General features: G+C 51.0%; 2 protein-coding genes across 2 annotated transcripts; one reads left to right on the top strand and one right to left on the bottom strand.

The window, feature by feature from the left end:
• The first annotated feature begins 3 nt into the window (after positions 1 to 3).
• Positions 4 to 22,052, top strand: COPA (COPI coat complex subunit alpha). The gene is made up of 33 exons (XM_064475079.1): positions 4 to 145; positions 329 to 442; positions 914 to 987; positions 1,293 to 1,373; positions 1,675 to 1,751; positions 2,204 to 2,313; positions 6,219 to 6,328; positions 6,926 to 7,025; positions 7,564 to 7,699; positions 8,123 to 8,205; positions 8,763 to 8,913; positions 9,338 to 9,404; positions 9,511 to 9,586; positions 11,664 to 11,746; positions 12,729 to 12,868; positions 13,773 to 13,858; positions 14,253 to 14,391; positions 14,737 to 14,899; positions 14,998 to 15,144; positions 16,268 to 16,457; positions 16,593 to 16,688; positions 17,058 to 17,146; positions 17,392 to 17,515; positions 17,793 to 17,882; positions 17,973 to 18,082; positions 18,271 to 18,348; positions 18,555 to 18,623; positions 18,848 to 18,984; positions 19,572 to 19,758; positions 19,843 to 19,953; positions 20,175 to 20,336; positions 20,436 to 20,630; positions 21,373 to 22,052. The coding sequence occupies exons 1-33, from the start codon at positions 106 to 108 to the stop codon at positions 21,430 to 21,432; spliced, it is 3,675 nt and encodes a 1,224-aa protein (XP_064331149.1). The 5' UTR covers positions 4 to 105; the 3' UTR covers positions 21,433 to 22,052.
• Positions 22,053 to 22,591: 539 nt separating this feature from the next.
• On the bottom strand, positions 22,592 to 24,657 carry S100A11 (S100 calcium binding protein A11). Its single transcript, XM_064475081.1, has 3 exons — positions 24,432 to 24,657; positions 23,187 to 23,324; positions 22,592 to 22,880 (listed from the first exon to the last, which is right to left on the bottom strand). Exons 1-3 carry the CDS (start codon positions 24,432 to 24,434, stop codon positions 22,728 to 22,730), a joined length of 294 nt encoding a protein of 97 aa, XP_064331151.1. The 5' UTR covers positions 24,435 to 24,657; the 3' UTR covers positions 22,592 to 22,727.
• Positions 24,658 to 25,110: the final 453 nt, after the last annotated feature.

Here is a 25,110-nt window from a genome sequence, read left to right on the forward strand (position 1 = left end):
GCACCGGCGGGAGGACTGACACTCGATGGTCGGAGAGGTGGCGGAAGCGGAAGTCAGCTGGGGGTACTTCCGGGGTGCCGACGTGGAGGACCGGGGTGGAGGGCGATGCTGACTAAGTTCGAGACTAAGTCGGCCCGGGTGAAAGGTAACGGTGGGACCGGGCTTGGGTTGGGCTGGAAGCCCCTGGGGCCTGGGGGGACCGTTCTGGGACCTTCTTCCCGCCCCCGGGGTCCTTGGGGGGCGGCGGGGGGGAATTCGACCCCTGGGGCTTCTCTGGGCCCCCAAGTGCGCGGAGACCTCGCCCTCACGACCCTCTGTGTCTCGGCAGGGCTCAGCTTTCACCCTAAGCGGCCGTGGATCCTCACCAGCCTGCACAATGGCGTCATCCAACTGTGGGATTATCGGATGTGCACCCTTATCGACAAATTCGACGAGCACGACGGTCAGTGCGCTGGGAGGGGGTTGGTGGGGCTTGGGGAGGGAAAACTGGATGTGAGAGGAGGGAGGGAGGCTCTGCCAGAGCGTTGCTGAGGCTTCTGCTTGTTTGATTTCCGATCCTCCCTGTTTTAGCCTTTGTGGCCAGTTTGCTGCCTCTGAACGTTGTACATGCATAAAATAAGGTATTAGTTTTGTTTCTGGTGTGAAAATGAACCTGCAAATACAGCTCTGAAGGGCCTGGATGTTTTGTGGTGGGTTGCTGCAGGCATCTTGATGGAAAGGAGCAGGTTTGGGAACAGTTAGGTGACTTTTTGTTGTTGCTTTGAAGCTCTTAATTTGTCAATAGCAACAGGAGTGAGGAGGCAGGCAAATTGTGATCATTGATAAGGCAAGGGTTCAGTACGGGGCGATAAGGCAAGGGATCGCTCCGGCTGTCAGCCATCTTGCTGTGTCCAACCTGCTCTTCTATTTGTAGGACCCGTTCGAGGTATTGATTTCCACAAACAACAGCCTCTCTTTGTTTCTGGAGGTGATGATTACAAAATAAAGGTAAAATTTTACCCCTTTAGCTCTTGTTCTCTGAAAGGCATCATCCGGACTGTGCAAAGAAACCGGTTAAAAGATGAGAAGGAGCCTGAGTGGGTGGGACATAGTGTTTGGGAATTGCGGTTCTCCTGTCGCAGAGACATTACAGTTAACTGCAGCGGGTTGGAAGTCTGTCTGTAGCTTGCGTTAGAAACACATTTTAAAATGAAACAGAGAGGCTTGTAGGTGAACTGAAATGTGAGAATGCACACCAAAAATCTAGCAGGCGGTGGCACGTACAGTCGTCGTTCTGCTTCTGTGTTGTGCAGGTCTGGAATTACAAATTGCGCCGTTGTCTCTTCACTCTGCTGGGGCACTTGGATTATATTCGCACTACCTTCTTCCACCACGTAAGCTCCTCTTCTTCTTACCTGGGTGATGGGTCCCCGCTCCATTTCTGTGTGAAAGGGAATCTCTTTTGCTTCCCTGGATGGGAATCTTTGCTAAAGAAATACTGGACTTGCTGGTGTGAGGGCGGGTGCTCCAGATACGGTGGCCTTCTGTAGAGGCATGAGAGGCATAAATTCTACCGCCAAGATCTTAAATAAGGTTTAAAAAGGGTTGTTCCTGGGGACAGTTGGAAAATACCATGTGGGGAGGGACTGTCTGGGGTGTGTATTACTTTGTGTACAGACTACTTTGTCTTTTTAGGAATATCCCTGGATCTTGAGTGCCTCTGATGACCAGACCATTCGGGTTTGGAACTGGCAGTCCAGAACTTGTGTTTGGTAAAATCAATGGTTACTTAAAAAAACCTGGGGGCAAGCTGTCTTCATCTGTTGTTTTCAAGCAGGAACTGTGCTTAGTTGAAGGAAGAGAACTAAAAAGAGAACTGATCAGTTTCCATCAGTCTCATGTTTTGCTTGTTTATTCTGATGCCACTAGACTTGTGGTCATCAATTCACATGTTGTTTGGTTGGAAATTTTTTGAGGTTAAAATACTACGTGTCAGTGCTGAAGCCTGTGAAGTTATTGGTATCAGAAAGTCGGCCCTTGAACGCTCTCTGTAAGAACAGATGCGCTCAGTGTTCAGTCACACTGACTCTTAAAGACTAGCATTTAGCAATCCTGTATTCCTCATCCCCCTTCCTGAGACTGAACTTATTGTTCTTGGTGCAAATTGGAATGCATATTTATATATCTTATGTTTAAATGGTATTTTCTGTCCTTTCTGTTGTAGTGTGCTGACAGGACACAACCACTATGTGATGTGTGCCCAGTTTCACCCCTCTGAGGACCTGGTAGTGTCAGCCAGCTTGGATCAGACTGTGCGCGTTTGGGATATTTCTGGTGAGCTGCCCAGATCGAGGGGGGAGCCAGTGGCAAAGCCTGCTTCAAAACTGCAATTGCTGAAAGCCACGTGAGGCAGGAAAGAGCGGTTTGGATCTGAGAGCAGGAAAAGTAGGCTGTTGACTACAGGAGCCTCAGGCAGAAAAACCTCTATTAATGGGGACTGATTCCTCTCAGTTTCCGTGAAGTCGTAGGACGTTGGCTGGAAGGGACCTCTGGGTGACATCTAGTCCACCCGTTTGCTTGAAGCAGCTCTCTGTGACAGCAGATGAGGTGGGCTGTAGCTTTGTGCAGCCAGAAAAAAAAACCTCTAAAGATGGAGATTCTGCAACCTGATCTCCCGATCTGATTTTATAGCCAATATAGGCAAGGAGTATTGCGGTCGGAAGGGACGTAGTGTTGTCAGCCAGCCAGCTTTGTGGGTGTGCCAGACCTGGAGGAGGATTTTAGAGATTTCACCTTTATCCTCCTGAAAACCTCTCGGAGGCGGCAATAAATAATTCATTCTGAGAGGAGGATAAAAAGGCCTCTGGATTGCAAAAAGGGTGGGGGTTTGGGTTTTTTGGGGTGTGCTTTTAATTGGGTAGCCTAGTTGAGGGTGGTGACAGGAAGATAACATTATTAGGGATTATTTTTTTTTCAGTCTGCTTGTCTGTTTTATAAAACAAGGCGTGGCCTAAAGATCAGCAGGAGTTGCAAGTCAAAACTCTGAAGCACTTTGCCGATCCCTTAGCTATTTCTTAGTTATACCTAGGCATGAAGTGACTTAATGGAATGAAATATCCCTAAATGAAAAGCAAGAAATGAAGAAAAGATTAGAGGGAGAAGAGAGACCGGGGGGAGGCAGGTGGGGGCAGTGCTGGTGGCGTTACAGCATAAACTATCCTAGAGGCAGACTTCATCTGACCTGCCGCTCTCGCCATTGCAGTTTTGGTTGGGCACACTGCGTTATTTGTAGAACACGCTCAGACATGGCCAGCTGTGTCAACAGTAGAGGCTGGGGACAGGATATCCTGGTTATTTAAAACCTGTCCCCCTCTCTGTACTGCCAGCACGGGGAGTTTAACAGCTATTCTGCCAGTAAGCTTTGCTGCTGCATTCTCCCACAAACACTCTCTCTCTCAGCAGAGTTCCAGCTGCCAAATTGGTTTGGAGATGGTACAGACCTCTTTTTCCTCAGCTGATATGTGATGAGGGGTTTTAGAGACATGCTGAATTATTGACTCAGCTGCCGCTCCAGTCAGACATGACACTGTGAGAATACTAGTGTGTGGAAAAATCTACAGAGAGACGGATTCAAAATCCAATTCCGCTCCCCAATTTTCCCCCAGAATGACTTCTGTCCTTAGCAGGATTCTGTTCTGGCTCTAGCCGTCTCCTGGGAAGAGTTATTTCCCCATTTTCTCTGATGTCTGTTGTGCACATAATCCTAGTCATAGAGAACATCGTTTGGTGTTGAGCTTCAGCTCCATTTCTGAGCGCTGCTTTTAACTTGCAGCTTCTGCTGACATCAGTGGGGATTTTTTTTTCAGCAGGATTTGGGATTATGAGCACTGGTTCTTCAGTGCCCTCAGTTAAATGAGTTTAAAGGTCACGTTCCAAAATCCTCCTCCCAAAACTATCAGCTCTGTTGGCAGCCTCAGCTGAGAGCGTGAGGGATGAGGAGCGGGACCTGGACCGGGCCCCGGAATGCAAAGATGGCCTGGCTGTTTAGAATTCCTATATATTTAGTGCTCCTTGGTTTGAAACCTTCTGGTAAAAGATCTTCAATGTAAAATGTGTGTGCTTGAGGTTAAAGGGTCTGTTTCCTGCTAATCTCCTGAGAGAGACTGTGTGAATACAGTCAGAATGAGCTTGTTTATATCTATTAAAATGCATGAACGGTTGTGTTGTATTATTCACCTGTGCTGTGGAATGAAGTCTTTGCTCACGGCGCTGATACTAACCTGCAGAAACTACAAAATAATCTGTTTTTCTCTGTCTCTTTATAAGCATTAACCCCCGAGGAGGCTGCTAATCGTCTTACCCTGATCAGAGTGCTTTTGTGTGTGCTCTAACATCACACACCAACTCCCGTTTAACCTTACTCCTGGTTGGCAAGTGCCGGTGTCCGATGCTTGGCAGGAAACTTCCTTATTCTGTCAGGGCTCTGTTTAGTCCCTCTGGATGAGCAGCTTAAGCGAGGATCACCTGAGGGTTTGGGCCGGCAGTGCTGAGAAGCCCTGGGACTGGGAGGACCTAAGCTGAGAGTCCCCAGATAGAGTCTGTAGACCTAGACTGCCGCTCCTTGAGCACCCGCAGTGGGTGTACGGCAAAACCTTTGGTGCTCCAGCCTCTTCGCTTCTCTAATTCCCCACTCAGTGCGAATGGATTACAGGGGCAGGAAGGAACCTGAGCCCAGCAACAAAAGAGTCCGTACCCAAGAGTTTCTATTGAAGAAGAGAATAAAGCAAAAGAATTTGCAAAGGACTGTCTGTCTTCTTCCTTCTCCCCTAACTTGTGTCATTCACAATTAGCACGTTGCCCCTTTACTCTGGTTATTTTAATGCTCGATCTCCTGGGTGCTCGTGTGCATGTTGAGCTGAGTCTCCTTTTCAGGTTGTTTTTTTTTCCTTAACAGCTGTCCTCAGAATGCCTAATACCTACCTTCCCGCTACGAGTCCCTTTTCTGTCCCTGCTCCCTCCCCCGAGCAGCACAGGAGGCTGGTGTGTTCTGTGAGTGTCCTGCCTTTCCTCTCGATTTGTGCAGTTACACCAGAAATTTTCCACTTGTGTCTCAGTCCTGTTCCTCTGGCTTGTCAAAGGCTCAAGTATTTTCTTTTCCCAAAGTCTTGTGTTTCTTCACTCATCTTTCTTGGGTTATGTATGTTTTATTCCTCCTTTCTGGGGTACTTTGTGTCAGCTTTGTTGGAAGCACCTACTCAGCCGTTCAAGCCCTTCGCCGTTACCCGGAGCATCTGTGTGCGCACCTCGCTCAGCGCACTGAGCGTTTGTCCCTTGCTGTCAGACACTGCTTAACGCGTTGGTTTTGTTAAACTAACTTTGCCAGAGAGGTTGTTGAGCTGTTAATCCGCGAGGAGTTCGGGAATCAGAATTGCACCAAGAAAAGAATACTTTTTGTCTTCGGTATTGTTTGTTTTCTCCTTACGCTTCCCTCTCTGTTGGCGTCCGTACCTCTGCAATTTGGCTTTTATCCTAGGCAGTTTTTTCTTATCCTTGATGAATTTCATGGTCGCAGCCTTGGGCCGAGTACTTTTAAATGAAAAGTGTATCTTATAAGTCTTGTTTTTGTGTTGTTCGAACGATCTTTTCCCCCTGTGCTGTTGGAGGAGAGGCTTTTTTCTATTCTCACTTTCCCGACTGTTTTCCCTTGGGTTTTTGATGAAGGGTAGGAGGTGCAGGTCTGTTTTAACTTGGATGATTCTTCAGAAGCAGGAACGGGCTTTATTTCATATAGCTTTAGCTCCTGAAAATATTTTGTGTCCAGGCAGATTGTCCAAACCCATAACCAAGAGGCCATCAAAGTGCCGTGGGTGAAAGACCCCTGGAAGGTACAAGGTCTCGAAGGGGTGAGAGGGGGAGAAAGCGAATTTGCCAGTCCCTTGCTGAGGTGCCGCTGTCTGCGTCCCAGTGAGCAGAGGTGATCCTTTGTACGACTTGCTGCGTTGCAGATATTCCTTTTGGTATGTCTAATCTGAGCTTGCGCTTTTAGAGGAAGCAGAAGGGAGTCCGGGATGCTTCTCACCCTCCTCCGCTCTTCCAAGTTCTCAATTTCCACCTGAAGCTGCGTGCAAACAGTGCAGGAGAGCGCTCAACTTGTTAAATTAGAAACATTGTTTTGATAATATTTTTTGCTAAAATTTGCTTCCTCCACCCCTGCTGCTCCTTCCTCTTTGTTCCACAAGGCCTAAGGAAGAAGAACCTGTCCCCTGGAGCTGTGGAATCCGATGTCCGAGGAATAACGGGGGTGGATTTGTTTGGGACAACAGATGCAGTTGTGAAGCATGTTCTTGAGGTATGGTGTCAACATGTGGCTGCAGCACGGCCTTTTCAGGTCACTTAATGAAACCCTTGTGAAGCAAATGATCCTCTAAAAGCTCAGAAAACCAGCAGAGGAAAAAAAGTGTTGAAACACCTGACGTGGCTCCATAGAGTTGTATGCTCTTGTAGGTTATGGCCTTACTTTTTCTGAGCCGAAAACCTGAAATCTGCTGATGTTTGTACTGTAACCAAAGAGATACAGTTTTCCCTGTACAGCCACAAGCTCTGTTAAATAGCAGATGTTATTACCTTGTGTTACTGGAAGCAACAGAGGAGATTATGGTACAGGCAGCCCTCTGTAACGGCTTGTTAAAGCTAAGGAGCGGTGCTGCTCTGCTGCCGAGCCTCAGCTTCGCTCTACTGGTGAAGAGCGGTACCCGCAAAGCTTATCGTTGCGGGCATCTGTACTCTTACCGTCCGTAAGCGTTCGGTCTGAGCAGTGTGGTGTATAAAAATAGTGAAAAGTGTGTCTTGGCAAGCCTGTCTGCAGGCTTGGTTGCTTTGTCCTTCCTTTGCTCATTGCATTTGGTCACCAAATTTCTTCGAGTGACTGGTTTCTTTTTGCCTGTAGGGCCACGATCGTGGGGTGAACTGGGCCGCCTTCCACCCCGCGATGCCGCTTATTGTGTCGGGAGCCGACGATCGGCAGGTGAAGATCTGGCGGATGAACGGTAAGAGGATTCCCGAGGGGGTTAAGAGTTGTCATTTATGTTAGAACATCTGTAGGCACTTTGCAAACGCGTCTGTATGGTAGATCAGTAAATAATCCCAAGCAGAATTGGCTTTTGTAATTTGAGGAGAGCTCGGTTCTCTAGCAAACACTTCTAGCTTCTTTTGATTGTACATGCTGCTGAGCAGAAGCTTATAGGAGTAGAAAAACTTGACTGTGAATATACACTGATGGGCCAGAAGGGGAGCTGCTTTGGGAGCCAGAAACCCTCTATCAAGAATGATTATGCTTTTGTCAACTCAGTCCAGCTAAAGTATACACAATTCTTAGCACCTCTTCAGTAATCTGGCTTATCTGCTCTCCCAGGTGAGCTGTGCTGGTGGTTAGAGAGAGACCATAAGCGTCAATTGCGGAGCATGGTGCGGGAACTAGCGGCCGATGCAGTTTGCTTTCTAGTAAAGTGCTTGCTGTGCTCCTGCTTTGGCAGAGCTTAACCTGTTTAAGTGGTATTTTCCTTGTTCTTTTCCACTTCTGGTTAGAATCGAAGGCCTGGGAGGTTGACACTTGCCGGGGGCATTACAACAACGTCTCGTGTGCTGTCTTTCACCCACGGCAGGAACTAATCCTCAGCAATTCGGAAGACAAGAGCATCCGTGTCTGGGATATGTCTAAACGGTTAGTGCTTGTCAGGCATCTGACTCAGCCTTACTATGAAAGTATTTACCTGTGTGACAGACCTGAACACCAGCGGTTCTTAAAACATCGGTGCTGGCATTCGATAATTCATGAGAGAGAAGTCATGTTTTTCACATTTTCTGTCCCTTTGAGACACGTGTTAAGGGCAAGGCTTGTAGCTGTCTGCAAGCACGTGGGGGAGGGCTGACCTCTGGTGATACTGCTGCTGAAAATACGTTACGTGAGAATATATTATCTGAGAGAAGGCTTTGAGTGTGGTGTTTTGAACTCCCAGTGGACTCCTCGTGCTGAACGCTAGACATGGTCTGTATGGCAAAGCTTAGGATCTTCATTTTGGGAGCTGAATTTACACCGAGGTTTCCATTTTATTTATGTTTCTTATTCCTTCTGCTGCATGTTTAGCACGGGTGTCCAGACCTTTCGGCGTGATCATGATCGCTTTTGGGTATTGGCGGCTCATCCCAACCTCAACCTCTTTGCTGCAGGTAAGAGAAGGTCCTGCGCAGTGTCTGGGGGTTTGCTGCAAAGAGCAAATGTATTCCATCTAGGAAATCTGTACAGGATTTGCTTTGGCACACTTTGCAGACGCCCTGACTGGCAGATGCTTTTATTAAATGTATCGTAGGGAAAAGATCCTTATGTAGTGGAACACAGTCTCATTGTACCAGCTGCAGTTCAAAGCTAGAACAGGATAGCCTCTGCATTAACTAGCTCTAAGGCTAAGAAGGGGTGAGACAGATCCTAGAGGAAGCCACGCTGGACTATAACGCTTAAAGAAATAGGTGGCAGCGAGGCAAAGTGTTTCTAGAAGGGTCTCCCATCTGAGATTTATTAGGAAACCTAACAAGGGGGAGAGCACTTAGGAAAGAAGTGGATTCGCTTAATTCAGTCACACTGAGGAGCAGCAGGTGCGGCTGGCAGTCATCGGTTATGACTTTTGTTGGCCCTTTCTTGGTTTGAAGGGCTCAATCACGTCATCCTCCTAATGAGAAAGCAACCCAGGATTCAACTGATGTTTGAATTCTCGCATGCCTTTTCTCAGGCCATGACGGCGGCATGATTGTGTTCAAACTGGAGCGCGAGAGGCCGGCTTATGCGGTCCACGGGAACATGCTGTATTACGTGAAGGACCGTTTCCTCCGCCAGCTTGATTTCAACAGTTCAAAAGACGTTGCCGTCATGCAGCTGCGAAGGTAGGAGGTCGGAGCTCATCACGTTACGAGAGGTGTTGCCGGTACCATCAATCCATGGTTAGTTTCTCGCTTACAGATAGGTCGTCTTGTTGTATTCACATACCTTAGTGTCAGCCAACTCGTCTCTCAGACGAACTTACAAAGCCTACAAGAAGTTTTTTAGGTGAATTTTTATCTGCATAGATAGAAATATTTTTTTAAACTAGTTTTAAGTTTCAAACTGAAATCCCAGCTCTTTAATTTATGAAAGGTCGATGATCTTGAAGTGTTTCCAAGTGGTTTTGATTCAGGAAATTCATCCAAACTGAGCTTTTCTGGTGCTCGGTGTATTTCAGAAAATGAAGAGCGTTTATCAGAAGGTGACTTTGGTAGAAATAGCCTTGATCCACTCTAACTTTCTCTTTTCTTCATGGCTCATCTTCAGTGGTTCCAAGTTCCCGGTGTTCAACATGTCATACAACCCAGCTGAGAACGCTGTCCTTCTCTGCACAGTAAGTCAGTTGTGCTGCATAATGTGCTGAAGAACTTTCCACGAGGCTGTGAATGTCGGTTCTGTGAAATCCTATCTCAGAACGGGTTTTTCCCCCCTCTCTGCAGAGAGCCAGCAACTTAGAGAACAGTACTTATGACCTATACACCATTCCCAAGGATGCTGACTCCCAGAATCCAGACGGTAGGCATTTCTTATTTCACATTAATCCTTGTGAGTGTTTACTGCTGTGTAGCCGTCCCCTCCTCCGCTTTCCAACTCTGTGTGTGTGTGTGTTATATATGAAAAAAGCTTCATTTCTCTAAGCCTCCCTTGTTGGACTCTTTCCTCCGTGTTTCGCAGTGTCCCTGCAGCACACGTCGTTTGGCAGGCTTCCTGCTCACTATATCACGCTACACTGACTTGAAAAATTCATGTTCATCCCAAACTTTTACGGCTACAAATATATATTTTATAATTTTGTTATTAGGAGTTTTCCGTTTTTCCCTTTCAACGCAGCAGGCAGCCTTCCTGGCTTGTCAACAGAGATGGATTTTAACCAGATATGTTTTGTTCTAAGAGGTTTTATAGTCTGAAAAGTGGCTGTAAAAGTGACAGTGCCAGGGTGCCAGTAGTCATTCTTCCTCTCGGCAAATTCCAGATCAGTTTTGTGCAATTTACAAGTCAAAACATGATTTAGGGGGAAAAAAAAAACCCAAATAATTCTTTCTCCTAACTGTGAATTCCATTTGGGATCTGAAACTCCAGCTGGTTCCTCCCGCCTCTGTCGTCACGGCAGTAAAGACTTTGAAGCGAGTGGGAGTGATGAATGAGTTAGACTGGAATCCAGCTCACTTGTTCACAGATTTATTGATTTCTGTGGGACTAATGAAGGGGAGATTTCTTCGCTGAGTACAGTCAGCAGGTGTATTTGGGGAGAGGAAGAGAAAGGGAGCTTTATAGTAACTTTATATAGATTAAATGTTACTGAATATATTTCAATATTTAGTTTGAGGCGTTCAAAGCTGGCTTGTCTGGGGGCGCCCAGCTTGTGACCCTTTAAATGAGGAAAGGAGTTATCCTTGCAGAGGAAGAAATCTCTAGGCCTCATGAAAGCCACGTGCTTTTAATGCATTTTCAAGAGTAGCATAAAATTCTACTGTCTGATAACTGCCTCCTCCAACAAGCTGCTACATATGCAACCTGTGGTCCCAGGACTATAATGTAGGTATTTAACATGTGTCTTGGAGTTGTCATCCCCGTGTCCTTCAGCTTATTTACCTGACCTACAGAGGACGCTAAGCTTTCTTATCGCTCTTTAACAGTTTTCTGGGTAATATATCTCAACCATTTTCTGCCTGATCTACAGTCAGCGTTAAAGACTTAAAGCTGGTGAAAATGCTGAGTTGTGGAGATTCCGAAAAACCGGTGAAGTTGCCATCAGAAAACCCCAAGCAGAGCTGGGAACTGAATCCAGACAAGTCTGTCTTGTGTTGGGCAGTAGATGAGGGCTGAGGGGCGAGGCGGTCAGGTTTAGATCATCATTTTTTTAGGATGTAGCTCTGCCATGAATGGCGCTATGCTTGGTGAAATAGCACTTGGTGTAGTGCGTGAGCCTCCAAAAACGGTCGTGTCGAGCAGCAGTAGGACTGGTGAGAAAAGGGGCTGAGAACTAAAGAAAACTTCATTTTACCGAAACAGCAGCAGCTCTCTCGCTTCACATCTCTGTTCCCTCCCGCTGCTGCCAACAGCCTGCTCCGCGTCTGAAGCGCGGCCCGCAGTACTCTTCTCTGTGCTGTCTGACATGCAGAGCGCTGTGTTTGTATTAGCATTTTAAAACTGGGAGAACAGCTGCGTGCTGGGGAGAGCGCAGCCTTTCTCCTCCAGCTCGTTATATCAGTTTGCGGGAGGGGGGCGCGAGGCTTACATTGAAGCCGGGACCCTCGCTGCTCACTTCGTTTGGCCAGCAAGGCTCTGCTCGTTAGCTTGACAGACGGTGCTGTCGCCCGGGATGGCCCGTTTCGGCGCCAAGCAGTGGCGTTGGCGGTACAGCCAGCCACTTGTCTTGTGCCTTGGCTGGAGAGAAGGGCTGGCGCTGGCCACGCTGAGATCTGAAAGGACATCGGGGGAGGAAATGAGTCTTGTGAATAGCCTCAGGTTAAACATGAATTAGTAGGAAGCAGCTACAACAGCCAAGATGGGATCAAACAAGACTGACTAATGTGTTGCCGTAAGAGCCTGCCAGAGGTTTTATTCACTGCCTGTGTTTTGCTCTCCCCAGCCCCTGAAGGGAAGCGTTCCTCCGGGCTAACAGCTGTGTGGGTAGCTCGTAACCGCTTTGCAGTCCTGGATCGCATGCATTCGGTAAGGGGACAGGCTTAATAGGGTCATCTTTTTAACGGGGTGTGTTGTCATTTGGAAGTGTGCAGATGGAAAACGGGGAGTTTGGGTGAACGGGATTATTGGAGATCCAAGCAGACTGGCAAAGCGTTGTCAGTAGAGTGTGGGCTGCCGACATGCACGAAGAAATATGATACAGTGGAAACGTAATGAGTTGAAATGTTATTTAACTTTCATGACAGTAAATCTTAGCAGGCTTCCAGCAGCGCAGCTACAGCAGGTGAGTTCAGGAATGAAGGCTGACCAGAACAGGGCTGTGAAGCCACCCACGTCACTTCCATAGCATCAAAGTAATGGGGAAATGGTGGAAATAGGGGTTAGATTTTTAATGAAGCTGTTTGTTCTCCCTTGTGAAGTGCAGTAGGAGGAAGAAGCGGGAAAGTCGGTCATGGAAAGTTTTCCCTGCTTGAATTTACTTGATGTGAAGGGGAAGAAAAATCTTGCTCTTTCACCCCATGCAGGATGTTGTAGTTTTCTTTTTCCCCTTTTAATTCAGTGTGGTTTTTGGCTTGGTAAATTCAAGTTTACTTCATGCCTATTCTGTTACTCCGCCCTGCCTTCCCCTTCTCCACTTGCTGTTCTCCCCTTTCAACTTCCTCGTTTCCTTCTTCTATCTGCACTGTGTCCTCTCTCACTTTTCCCTGATACTTACTTTGTTCATATAGCCATTATAGAGGGGGCTTGTGAACTGTATCAGCCAGCTAGTAATGACAGCAGGGGGGGCTGAAAAGGAGGAATACGCTGTGTCTGCACCCTGGCAAGCTTGTGGTGGGGTTTTCTGTCAGGATAAAGCCTGATCCTGCTTCGAGAAAGGCTGCAGCTCTTATTTTGGCCTCTTGCCGCTGAGGTTCAGCTCTACAAAAATTCTGAGTTAAAATAATCCTAAATTTCTTTGTAGAATCTACCTAACTGTCCCGTGCTGTTATCTCCTCTCATCAAATGACAGATCCTAATCAAAAACCTGAAGAATGAGATCACGAAGAAGGTGCAGGTGCCGAACTGTGATGAGATTTTCTACGCTGGCACAGGGAACCTGTTACTGAGAGATGCAGACTCCATCACCCTCTTTGACGTGCAGCAGAAGCGGTAAGATCCAGTCTGCCGGGAGAAGTTTTAATATTGTAATCTTGCTGGCGTGTGCCCTCTGGGGACAAGTAATAGCTATTAATGCACTCCAGAACTTAGCATCAGCTGCAGGCTGCATCAGGCTGATCCAAACCACGGCTAACAACTGTTAGGAAGAGCAGAGTGTAAACATAGCCAAGGTGCAATTTATGCTGCAGGCATCATGCCATTGATCGCAGGGAGATGTGTGCCCATACCCTTGTAAATCCTGTGACTGTGGAATCGGGTGCTGTAAAAATGGAGAGAAATCAAAAAAACCTGAACTTGATCAAGCTAAGCTTCCTGATCTCTTGTCCCTTCGGTTTTACAGCTGCTCAGAACGTTCTCTTGGCAGCATATTTGTAGGCATATATGTGTTGCTGGCCACGAAGAAACAGGCAAGGAGTTGGTGCTTTTGGCCATCTTTGTAGGCTTGAGAAGGTTTTGGATTATCTGCAGATAAATACGGTGTATGTTGACTGCTCATGTGCCAGAACTTGCCTTGTTCTCTTACTTGTATGCCTTTGTCTTTCTAGAATTGCTGGGAAAGTATATAAGTAAATTAAACAACGCAAATGCTGCTTGGGAATACCTTATTTCCCTTGTTCTGCTAAATCTAGCCCTAAAAACCCCCTCAGAAATAGAGGTTTTGAAGTCAATTGTCATTCAAATATATTTGGTATCGCGCAGCTATGGAGAGAGGTTGTTTTGCTGCAGAGATACTCAGTTTTCCTCATGATTCGACAGCTCCAGAATGGCAGAAAGGGGCTGCAGAGCATCTGCAAATTGGGCTCGGGCTGCTGGGCACTGGTAGTTATCATACAGCGCTTGATCATGGAGCTTGCTGTGGAGGGGTCTCATCTGACTCTGTGCTGTCCTCTCCCAGAACTCTGGCCTCAGTGAAGATCTCCAAGGTGAAATACGTCATCTGGTCGGCTGACATGTCCCACGTCGCTCTGCTGGCTAAGCATGGTAAGCGGCAGGGGGGCGCGGGGTTTTGCCTGGATCCTAGCGCACGCTAGCTCCTTCCTAGAGAAACCATTCAGTGCCGTGGCTTGCAGTGGAGGTGCAGCTGAAGGCATTCACAGTGTGAGCCCCGCCACTTCATCTCTTCAGCAAAACCCTTCTGTAAGCTTGCAAAACAGAGGGCTTTTCCCGCTCCTCAGAATGATTCCGGCCAATCCCTTTCATAAAACAAAGGCAGATGGTGACAGTTTAGTTGTGGTTGCCGTCATCTCCTTAGCGTCTGACACTCTGAACATAGTTCCTGCTGCTGGGACTATGGAAGAGAGAAGCCATAATCCCGAGGTGGATGTTTAACGCTAGAGGGTTACCTAGCCTTACTTCTTCTGGCTTTCCCCTCCAGCCATCATGATCTGCAACAGAAAGCTGGAATCGCTCTGTAACATCCATGAAAACATCCGTGTCAAGAGCGGTGCCTGGGATGAAAGCGGTGTGTTTATCTACACCACCAGCAATCACATCAAATACGCTGTCACCACGGGGTGAGTCCGGGAGTCGTGCGCCGAGGCCTTGAACCGGCAGGCCTCGTGCAGGCTACCGTGGGGGGTTTTATTGGCAGACACCAAAGCTGGTGCTTGTGAAATGGCGCTTTTATTACAGCATGGACATACCCAAAGGCAGCTAGAGCTAAACACATTTGGTTGCTTACCCTGTGCGCTGATATTTTGCCGCAGGGCTGCGTGGCTGCGGTGTTTCTCTGACTGGGGCTTGCTTTTATAACGCAGGCAAAAATAACAGAGTGTGTTGAGCCTCTTTTGAGGTAGGGAATGGAGCCATGCAGTGTTGTATTGGCACGTGTGTCATGCGTGTGCTGTGTGTTGGCACAGGGATCACGGAATTATCCGCACCCTGGACCTGCCTATCTACGTTACCCGCGTGAAGGGGAACAACGTGTACTGCCTGGACAGAGAGTGCCGCCCCAGGGTCCTCACCATTGATCCCACAGAATTCAAATTCAAGCTGGCGTTGATTAACAGGAAGTATGATGAGGTGAGGAGACATGAGAAACCCTGTGCTCTTCCTTGACCTACACCCGAAGGTGAAGGGAAGGTGTTGACAGCTCCAATGCTTGGCCCTTTTCATTGCAGGTGCTGCACATGGTGAGGAATGCTAAGCTTGTGGGCCAGTCCATCATTGCCTACCTGCAGAAAAAGGGCTACCCAGAGGTGGCCCTGCACTTTGTCAAGGATGAGAAGACCCGTTTCAGCCTGGCACTGGAGTGTGGCAACATTGAGGTGAGGTGGCAGGTGGTGCTGTGAGAAAGGCATGTCATTTGGGGCATCGCTCGCAAGCCTTGGGTTTTGCTGCAAGGAGGAAGAGTATTGGGAGGAAGTATTAGCTGAGAGTCATAGAATCACAGAATGCCCTGAGCTGGAAGGGACCCACAGGGACCATCGAGCCCAGCTCCCATCCCTGCACGGACACCCCAAATTCACACCGTGTCTCTGAGGGCCTTGGCCAAGCGCTTCTGGAACATCGCCAGGCTGGTGCCGTGATGCCTCCCTGGGGAGCCTGTGCCAGGGCTCCACCACCCGCTGGGGGAAGAGCCTTTCCCTAATGCCCAGCCTAACCCTCCCCTGGCACATCTCCCTGCCGTTCCCTCAGGACCTGGCGTTGGGCACCAGAGAGCAGAGACCAGCCCTGCCCCCCCTCCTGCCCTCGGGAGGGGGCTGCAGAGCACCATGAGGCTGCCCTCGGCCCCCTCTGCTCCAGCTGAACAAACCCAGGGACTCCAGCCGCTCCTCGTACCGTTTCCCCTCTAAACCCTTCACCAACCCCATGACCCCCCTCGGGACACTCTCCAGTACCTTTATACCCTCAATGTCCTGCGGCGCCCAACACTGCCTGCTGCGCTCGGGGTGAGGCCGCCCCAGCGCGGGGCAGAGCGGGACAATCCCCCCCCTCGCCCGGCTGCGATGCAGGGCTCGGTGCCCCCCAGGGCACGGCTGGCCCTCGGGGCTGCCAGGGCACGCTGGGGGCTCGTGTTCAGCCTGCCGTCGGCCAGAGCCCCCGGGTCCCCGCAGAGCTGCTCCCCAGCCCCTCGCGCCCCAGGCTGCCTGTACAGCCAGGGCTGCCGCGCCCCAGGGGCAAAACCCGGCGCTTGTCCTTGTTAAACTCCATGCGGCTGGTGACTGCCCAGCTCTGCGGCCGGTCCAGGTCCCTCTGCGGGGCCTCGCCGCCCTCGGGAGCGATAGGGTTGAGGATGAGAGCGGCCTTACTAAGGTGCAGGCCTTCAGCGGGGGGCGTGATTTAGTGCCTTATAATCCTGTGCTTTCCGTCATGGGCATTATCAACAAAAGCTTGCAGAGAAAACTGCTTTCTGCAAAGCCTTTGTAACCGTGTCCATTCTCTTGTTAGATTGCTCTGGAAGCAGCCAAAGCTCTGGATGACAAGAATTGCTGGGAGAAACTGGGAGAAGTGGCGCTGCTGCAGGGAAATCACCAGATTGTGGAGATGTGCTACCAGCGTACCAAGAACTTCGATAGGCTCTCCTTCCTCTATCTCATCACTGGCAATCTGGAGAAGCTTCGGAAGATGATGAAGATAGGTGAGTGCCAGGGTGGTGGCAAAGAAGGGTTGAGATAAGAGAATCCGAGTGTTATTCCCAGAGGGAATGAGTGGCACCACAGTGGGGCCAAGAACAGCAAAGCTATTGTGACTTTTTTTTTTCCTTCTGGTTCAGCTGAGATCCGTAAAGATATGAGTGGCCACTACCAGAATGCCTTGTATCTAGGAGATGTGGCAGAGAGAGTGAGGATCCTGAAGAACTGTGGGCAAAGTGAGTAATATCAGACGAACATATGCCCCTGTGGGCTGGGGAGAAGCTGGAGAGGTTATTGGGATGAACAGTAATTTTTGGAGGCAGATCAGCATAATCCCTTACCGGAGAAACTGAATCGGATGAGCAGAAAGTAACCCAAGAGCTACAATACCGTCTAGGAGACCTGACTCAGCCGTAGAGCATATTCAAATGATCAGTCGCTGCCTGCACATTCTAGTCCTAAATCCAGTGACAGCCCTAAAGGTGTGATTCTACACCTCGGTATGCTGCTGATCTTCCCTTTGTGACCACGCGTGCCGCTGTGAGAAGTTTCCTTTCTCTAGGCGATGAAGAACACGCACTCACATTAGTCATATTTTGTTTCAGAGTCCCTGGCCTATCTCACGGCTGCAACTCATGGTCTGGATGAGGAAGCTGAAAGCCTGAAGGAAACATTTGATCCCGAAAAGGAAACGGTTAGCAAACTGGCTAATGCCTCCTACTTCGTTACAAGAGCTCTAGAGTTTGGGAAGGTGATGACAGTGGAACCTGGTGTTAGTGTGACCGGCCAGGCAGCTCCTTTCTGGGAGGGAGGAACCATCTCCGTTCCAGTCACTGCTTATCAGGGTTGAGGCTGGCTGTGCCGCCTGCAGGTGGGTAGGTCAAAGAATGGGGTTTTCCTTACGTGGCCTTTAACAGTTCTCTGCTCCTCTCGGCTCAGATCCCAGACATTGATCACAATGCAAAGCTGCTGCAGCCTCCCGCTCCTGTCATGCCTCTGGATACCAACTGGCCGTTGCTGACCGTCTCCAAAGGGTTCTTTGAAGGAACGATTGCTAGCAAAGGTATTGCTCTGGACTTGGAAAGCTGCATTGAGCTGGGATATGCCGAATGGAGGTATTTGTCTCCGTGGCTGTTGCCGTTCACCTCAGATTTGTTGTGTGTTACTAGCAGAGGTTGGAATCCAGCTTGGCATTCCCTCAGATCTCTCAAATCTTTGGCCTTTTAGCACAAGACGGGAGTGGACAATTAGATGGGGAGGGTGCTGGCCTAATGTAATTCTTTGTTTAACACCTGACCGGCTCAGAGATGAGTAAAGGAAGGATCCTACCCTTTTTGTAGGCAAAGGGGGTGCCTTGGCTGCTGATATTGATATTGACACTGTTGGCACTGAAGGCTGGGGAGAAGACGCAGAGCTGCAGCTCGATGAAGGTGGGTGAATCCAAGAGTTTCTTGTGCAGAAGTGTAAGAGTGTGCTTGTGTAAGAGCTCTGACTATTTCCCCCCTGCCCCCTCCATGCAGATGGCTTTGTGGATGCTGGAGAGGGCTTTGGAGAGGAAGGCCTAGGTAAAGGACAGGAAGAAGGAGGTGGATGGGAAGTCGAAGAAGATTTGGATCTTCCCCCTGAACTGGTAGGAGGCTTCTTATAAGTAGCCCAGTTGTAGTTACTTGGGAAGGCAGTGACAGCTTGTGGTGGTGGTGGTGGGGCAACGTGTGCTGGGCTTCTTCAGAGACTTGGTCACCCGAGCTGTGGCCAGCTCTGATTTCATCTGGATGCTGGAAACTTCCACACTAATCACTGCTCTGTATGTTCCCCCAGGACGTTCCGGCTGGTCCAGCAGGAGCAGCAGAGGACGGATTCTTTGTGCCGCCCACCAAGGGCACCAGCCCAGCTCAGGTAGTGGCACAACATTTTTGATTGTCTTTCTCAGAAACCTTCTATTTTGGCGCTTCTTTTTTTGTGGTTCAGTCCTCCTTGTTGACACTCACAGATGAGTGCAGCGTAGGAGCTCTTAAGGGGGGTTAGGGGTGGTGAGGGTAGGTAAGACAAATGTGTGCATATACGCAATTCCTCTTGCATATGTTTCCCTTCCGCTCTCGTAGGTGTGGTGTAACAATTCTCAGCTTCCTGTTGACCACGTTCTGGCAGGCTCCTTTGAGACAGCAATGAGAGTAAGTTTTCCCTGGAGTTTCTAGGGAAAAGATTGTGCCCTTGTCCCCGTGTATTTTTGTCTCTGATCCAGTCCAAAGCTTCATTTTTGTGTCCTTTTGAGAATTGTTTCGTGCGTTGTTTTCTCTGGGTATAAAACGAGGTGGTGTGAGACTGAGTGACGGCTGTGCGGCCTTTGTAAAGTCATCCAGGGCTGTTACTCAGCAGATCAATGTCTCTCTCTCAGCTCCTCCATGACCAAGTGGGGGTAACAAACTTCGGACCCTACAAACAGCTGTTCCTGCAGACCTACGCCCGTGGCCGTACGACCTACCAAGCCCTGCCATGTCTCCCTGCCATGTATGGATACCCACATCGCAACTGGTAAGCAATCGGGTTAGCTCCTTTCCTGCGCTCTTCTCCTTGCGCCGTACACCTCCCAGACTCCTTGATGGTTGTAGCCAGAAATGCCTCCTTCCTCTGCTGTGGAGGGAGGAGCCTTTCTGTTTGCTGGATATAAACAGGGAGCATTCGGTCTCTAGTGGGATTTTTCTGCTGCCTGCTGTTAGATGTAAAGATGTTGAAGAACTGCTTTCATTTTTTTAGAGACTAAGACCACGGTGAGGCAGTTGGGGTGCTGTGTTTTCCAGCACTAATGCTCTGCCTCTGACAAAGCTGGTCTGAGGAGACCTCGAGAACCACAGGTGTGTTTTTACAGAGGTACCTGGAAGCCACTGTAGAAAAACACGCCAGCCTTCCCAGCCTGTGCTAATACAGAAAGGGCTGGGCATTGTGGGTGGCAGAATTATGGAAGCACAGATGTCTTTTGTGCTAAGCTAATGGCAAAGAAACAGCATGGCCCTCGGTCAGAGCGTTCCTGGCAGGTTGCAGTCGAGCTGACAATGTGTGTGTCGTCGCTGGCCTCTGCGGTGGTCCCGTTTGTACCCCCAACCCCTCTTTGGTGCCTCCAGGAAAGAAGCTGGCTTGAAGAATGCCCTCCCTGCTGTTGGACTGAAACTCAACGACCTGATCCAGCGCCTGCAGCTCTGTTACCAGCTCACTACAGCTGGCAAGTTTGAGGAGGCCGTGGAGAAGTTCCGCTCCATCTTGCTCAGTGTGCCCTTGCTGGTGGTGGACAACAAGCAGGAGATTGCTGAGGTGAGAGGTGGGCTCTTCTGTCCCTTGTCTGCATGCCCGTGGGGCAGGAGGCTGAATGCCTGACTCTGTTTCCCTCTCTGAAAGGCCCAGCAGCTGATAGCCATTTGCCGGGAGTATATTGTAGGACTCTCGATGGAGATTGAGCGGAAGAAGCTGCCCAAAGAGACCCTGGAGCAGCAGAAGCGGATCTGCGAGGTACAGAAACACCATGAATTCCTTCGCTCTGAGGGAGATGAGGAGGAAGTAGCCTTTGGGTTTAAAAAGGCATTGGGAATCCTGAATTCTGCCATTTCCTCCTTTAAAGCAGATGTGGCAGTGATTACCTGGGAGGTGTTTTCTGCAGCATTTTCAGGGCATCCAGCTATTCGTGTGGTTGGTAGTGATTGTATCCCTGCTCTCCCTCCTTCCCAATGCAGATGGCTGCCTACTTCACCCACTCCAACCTGCAGCCCGTCCACATGATCTTGGTGCTGCGTACTGCTCTCAACCTCTTTTTCAAACTCAAAAACTTCAAGACAGCTGCTACTTTTGCTCGTCGGCTGCTGGAGCTGGGTCCAAAGCAGGAGGTGGCCCAGCAGGTACGTCTGTGAGGTGCATGGGCAGAACTATCTGCTGTGGCAGACCCAATTTGAACTGCCTCTAGCTGCCCCTCTGGTCGATGTGGTTGCTTTTTGCAGACTCGCAAGATCTTGTCAGCCTGTGAGAAGAATCCCACTGACACCTACCAGCTCAACTATGACATGCACAACCCCTTCGACATCTGCGCCGCCTCTTACCGACCCATCTATCGTGGCAAACCCGTGGAGAAGTGTCCTCTCAGCGGAGCCTGCTACTGCCCCGAGTTCCGTGGGCAGATCTGCCGTGTCACTACGGTAAGGGAGCCTCAGCGTCTCTTACCACCTCCTCCTAACCTGTGGTGTTTCCCTTGGGAATCCCCTTCAGTGGCTTCCCCCATGCTCCCCCTAAACTGACTTGGCATGGATTGTGGGTCGAGTTGAACGTTGGAGGACGTCAAGTTGAGCGTGTGAGGTGGAACAGCTGGGGAATTGTGAAATACTGTGTAGTTTAAATCATAGAATCATTAAGGTTGGAAAAGACCTCTAGGATCACCAAGTCCAACCCCCAACCCAACACCCCCAGGCCCCCTAAACCATGTCCCCAAGTACCATGTCTACATGGTTTCTGAACCCCCCCAGGGACGGTGACTCCCCCACCTCTCGGGGCAGCCTGAGCCAAGGCCTGACCCCTCTGGCAGGGAAGGCGTTTTCCCTCACACCCAACCTAAACCTCCCCTGGCGCAGCTTGAGGCCGTTCCCTCTCGTCCCATCACTGGTGACTTGGGAGCAGAGACCAGCCCCCCCCTCACTCCAGCCCCTCTCAGGCAGCTGCAGAGAGTGAGAAGGGCTCCCCTCAGCCCCCTCTGCTCCAGGCTAAACCCCCCCAGCCCCCTCAGCCTCTCCTCGTAGGACCTGCTCTCCAGTGCTGCCTCCAGGGACTGAGTGGCAGTGATGGGCAGCGTGCGTCCTCGAGAACCGTCTAGGCTCTGTACGCTGCGTACGGGGTTGGGCTGTTGAGTTGCTTTTAAGCATTAATCATCTGCCTTTTACTCCTCAGGTGACGGAGATCGGCAGAGATGTCATCGGGCTGCGGATCAGCCCGCTCCAGTTCCGCTAGGGCATGCCTGTCCTGGGCAGGTGTGAGACCGGAGGGAGATGGTCCCGTTTCACGGCAGAGTGTGGAAACTTTCCCCTCCCACCATTCCAGCTTCTACCCTAGTCTCCAGCCGTGCCTCTGCTGTGTCTTAATGTGCTCTTCCCCTCCCCAAGGAATGCTGTAGTGAGACTCGTAGCTGCTTCCCAGTAGTACCAGCTTGCGTTTCTGTTGCCAGATCCGGCTGATGTGAAGTTCTATGTACCGTTGTCTTGAGGCAAATCTTTTCCAGAGGGTAAAGAGTGGCTCCTGCTGAGCCCTGGTTACCGCACAGCGCGCTCCTTAGAAACTGCTTGAGAGGCAGCAGCTGCCCCTCACGTCCTCTTAATGTTGGGCTCCTGAAAGAAAAGCTCCAAGACCCTGCTGGGGCCTGGACAGCGGGAAGAGCCGAGCCTGGCTCTCGCAGGACTGCGGCGCTGTCTGGAACCGGGGCCAGCGCAGAGCCTGGCTGGGCTCCGGCAGCTCCGCTCCTCTCGGGAGCGCCGCTCACCCCCCAAGTGCTAGCGTTTTTGTTTTGTTCTCCTAGCAACATTTCTCAAAATAATCAGCTGCTCTCCTGAATAAAGTAAATTAACCACCTTGTTCTTCCTGTTTTGTAGCTCGCTTGGTCTTACTGAGACAAATCTAATCTCTCTTCTGATTTCCTCTTCTCACTTCCCCCCCCCCCCCGCCCCCTTCCCTCTTTTGTGCTCTAAACTACCAGATTTGGGTGGTTTTGAAGCTTCCAGAAAATGGAGGCTGTGGTCCTGAAATAACTCACCGCACCAGCAGAGGCTGTTTCTGCTAATTATTAGTGTGTAATTGCTGTTGCCGGGGCTCAGCTTACCCTTATTGGTAAAGGATACCTTACCAATATACCTTACGTGGTTGTAGCCTCCTAATACCGGTATCACTGTGCTTAGTGAAGAGTAATGACAACTGTAGGACTTAATACAGGTATTACTGTGCCTTTCCCCGTGGTACTTAACAGGCTCGAGGATCTCGAGGATCGTAGTTTCTGGCAGCGACAAGGATGGGAACACGTTTTTGTGTCGGTAGAGAAGCAGAGGGTGGGACCTGGAGCTCCTGCTCCCTCTGTGGCTCGACTACGTCCCTAGGGCTGAAGCAAACCCGTGCCTTACGCTAGGATTTCAAACCTTTTATTTTCTACGTAAAAATGAGGAATGGGGATGCCCCCATCTTAAGGGCACTGCTTCCAGCTTTCCATTGGTCTCGTCTGAGGGATGTTCACAGTGGTGGGGGAGACACGGCAGGCAGGGCTAGGGGCCAGGGGCTTTAACCACCAGGCTGTTGTGGCAGGCGACCGCAATGCCCCCGATGAGGTTCAGGAACTCCTGGAAGTCTAGCTGCCCGTCGCTATTCAAATCGAGCTTCTTCATCATCCTGTCCACGACGCCTGGGTCCTTCTGATTCTGCAAAAGACCAGAGAGATGCGAATCGATGTCTGCCTCGCGGCAAAGGAGCCCCTCGCTGAACCCCCCTGCCCCGTGTACGGAACCGCGGCTGCTGCGGCCACCGCCGGCGGAGGAGGGTTGGCAGAGGGCTGCAAAACTCACTCGGGCCAACCCGTGTCAAGCCACGCTCTGGCTTCTGGTGGGAGCGAGCTCTTCCCGTTGCCCACCCCACAGTGCTCGTGGGTGGGGGGCAGAGGCTTTAATTGCTCTGCCCGGGGGCTGAAGTGCATGCTACGGGAGACTCTTGGCCTGGACTTTGCTCACCTTCGTGAAGGCGGCCAGCTCGCTGTTCATGAAGGCCAGGAACTCCCTCTTGGAGAGCGTGCAGCTGTCCCCTTCGCGCCCCGCGTACCGCTGGAAGACGGCCAGCAGGGACTCGATGCAGCGTTCGGTCTCCGTGGGCTGCAAGAGCAAGCGCAGGCGGGCGTTGCAGGGAGCTCTGGGCTTGCAAAAGAGCAACTTTCTCTATTTCTGGAGAAAGGCTGGGCTGTGGGCGGGGGGGCCTCCTGCAATCGCTTTCCTTGAGGAGTCACCTATGCCCAACCCGTCCGGCTGCATTTTTCTTTCATATTAATTTCTCTGATGCCTTGGCACGGCGCTGTGGTGCAGGAGGGACCCAGAGGACTGGGGAGTGGCTCATGGAAAATCCCCTGGGGAGACTCAGCTCCCACCAAATGAGCGTCCTGGACTGGGAAGAGCTTACGCTGCAACCACAGCGACGTGAGGTTTTTTTCTGTGCTCTCCAGCATGGCTTGGCCGGGGCTGCTTTTCTGGAAAGATAAGCTTGTCTCCCCCTTCCCCTCCCCCTGCCCTGTCTGGACAGAGGAGAAGCAATGAGTCATGAGAGAAAAATGCAAGCAGCGTTAGCTCCCCAGACTGCCTCGGACGGCGAGGACAGAGCAGGCACCCTGAGGGAGGTGGGGGGAATGTGGGGCTCTTTCCCTGCCCGTGGCTTCGGCTTTTGGGGAAGGGCAGTGCCGGGAGAGCTGGGCAGAATCCGCCCTTCCCTGCCTAACCTCAGCATCTTGGGGTTTCCCTGCCACATCCTGCCCCACCTGAGGCTCAATTCAGCCCTTTTTGGTTAATGTGAGAGGAACTGAGTTCCTCCTGCCCTCGGCTCTTGCCTGCGCTGCGTACCCCTACCCTAGCGCTGGGGGGGACGGGATGGTGGAGGCAGAGCTGCAGCCCTGAGTCTGGGGACGGGCATCGGAAGCATCAGTGGGGGAAAAAGAGGGGAGGGAAGGGGGACACACACAACACAAATGCCACCCCCAGCTCCCCCACACCTGCGGGGACCCTCTGCCCTCCCTTTCTAGCTCTGCACCCTCTTCCCGCGCCTGGGCCCCATCCCTGGCAGAGATTTAGCTCAGCCCCTGGCCCTGCCTGCTCTTTCTGGCACCAAAGCGCGTCTCGCCTTCAGCTCTGGGGCCACTTGTGGGAAACGCTCCTCCGCCCTCGCCCTGCTGCCCTTACGCAGCCACCTCTCCCTCCCCGTCCCGGCTCACTCACCATGGCTGGGGGTGCGAGGAGGGCTCTCGGTCCTCGGCGGGGTCGCGGTGCGATGTGGCAGAGCAGGAGCCGGGGTGGTGATGAGCGTCACCCCGCAGCCGCCGCCCTTCCCGGCGCAGCCAGCGCCCAGCCCTGACTCAGCCCCTGGGCTGCGTTGGGCAATCGTCAGCTCTAACGGGCAGATCTGGACGTGCCTGCGGTCCCCAGCTCCGGCACAGGCTGGGCCCCTCCTCTAAACTCCCTGTCCCTTTCCTTCCTCAGTTTTATTCTTTACAGTTAGTTACGTTCGCATTTTTCTCCTTATCTGTTTTGCCCCTCAGTCCTTTGCCACTCGTCCCTTTACGACTGCCTTGATTTCTTCCCCAGGGTCAGGGCTGCCTTGCTGCTACCCGGAGCATCCCCCGTGTTTCCCCTTGCTAAGGCGAGGTTTGGCCTTCCCCAGCTTTTCTAATTAGGCCGGCAAAGGCAGATCAGGCATAGTTGAGCCGGCAGCATTTCCCTGCCGACACGGCCGGGGCTGCCCACCCCTGGGGGCCAGCTGCTGCCTCTCACCATCAACCCTGCCCAGTCCCACCTGCTGAGCTTTGCTGGTAACACCTTAGAACCTCCTCATGTTGTAAAAAGAGCAAAGGCAGCCCTGGAGGGTTGGGGTGCTGTGCCGGGAGCCAGCTGCACCCAG

This window comes from Phalacrocorax carbo, chromosome 28, assembly GCF_963921805.1.
Source record: "Phalacrocorax carbo chromosome 28, bPhaCar2.1, whole genome shotgun sequence".
Classification (NCBI taxonomy): domain Eukaryota; kingdom Metazoa; phylum Chordata; class Aves; order Suliformes; family Phalacrocoracidae; genus Phalacrocorax; species Phalacrocorax carbo.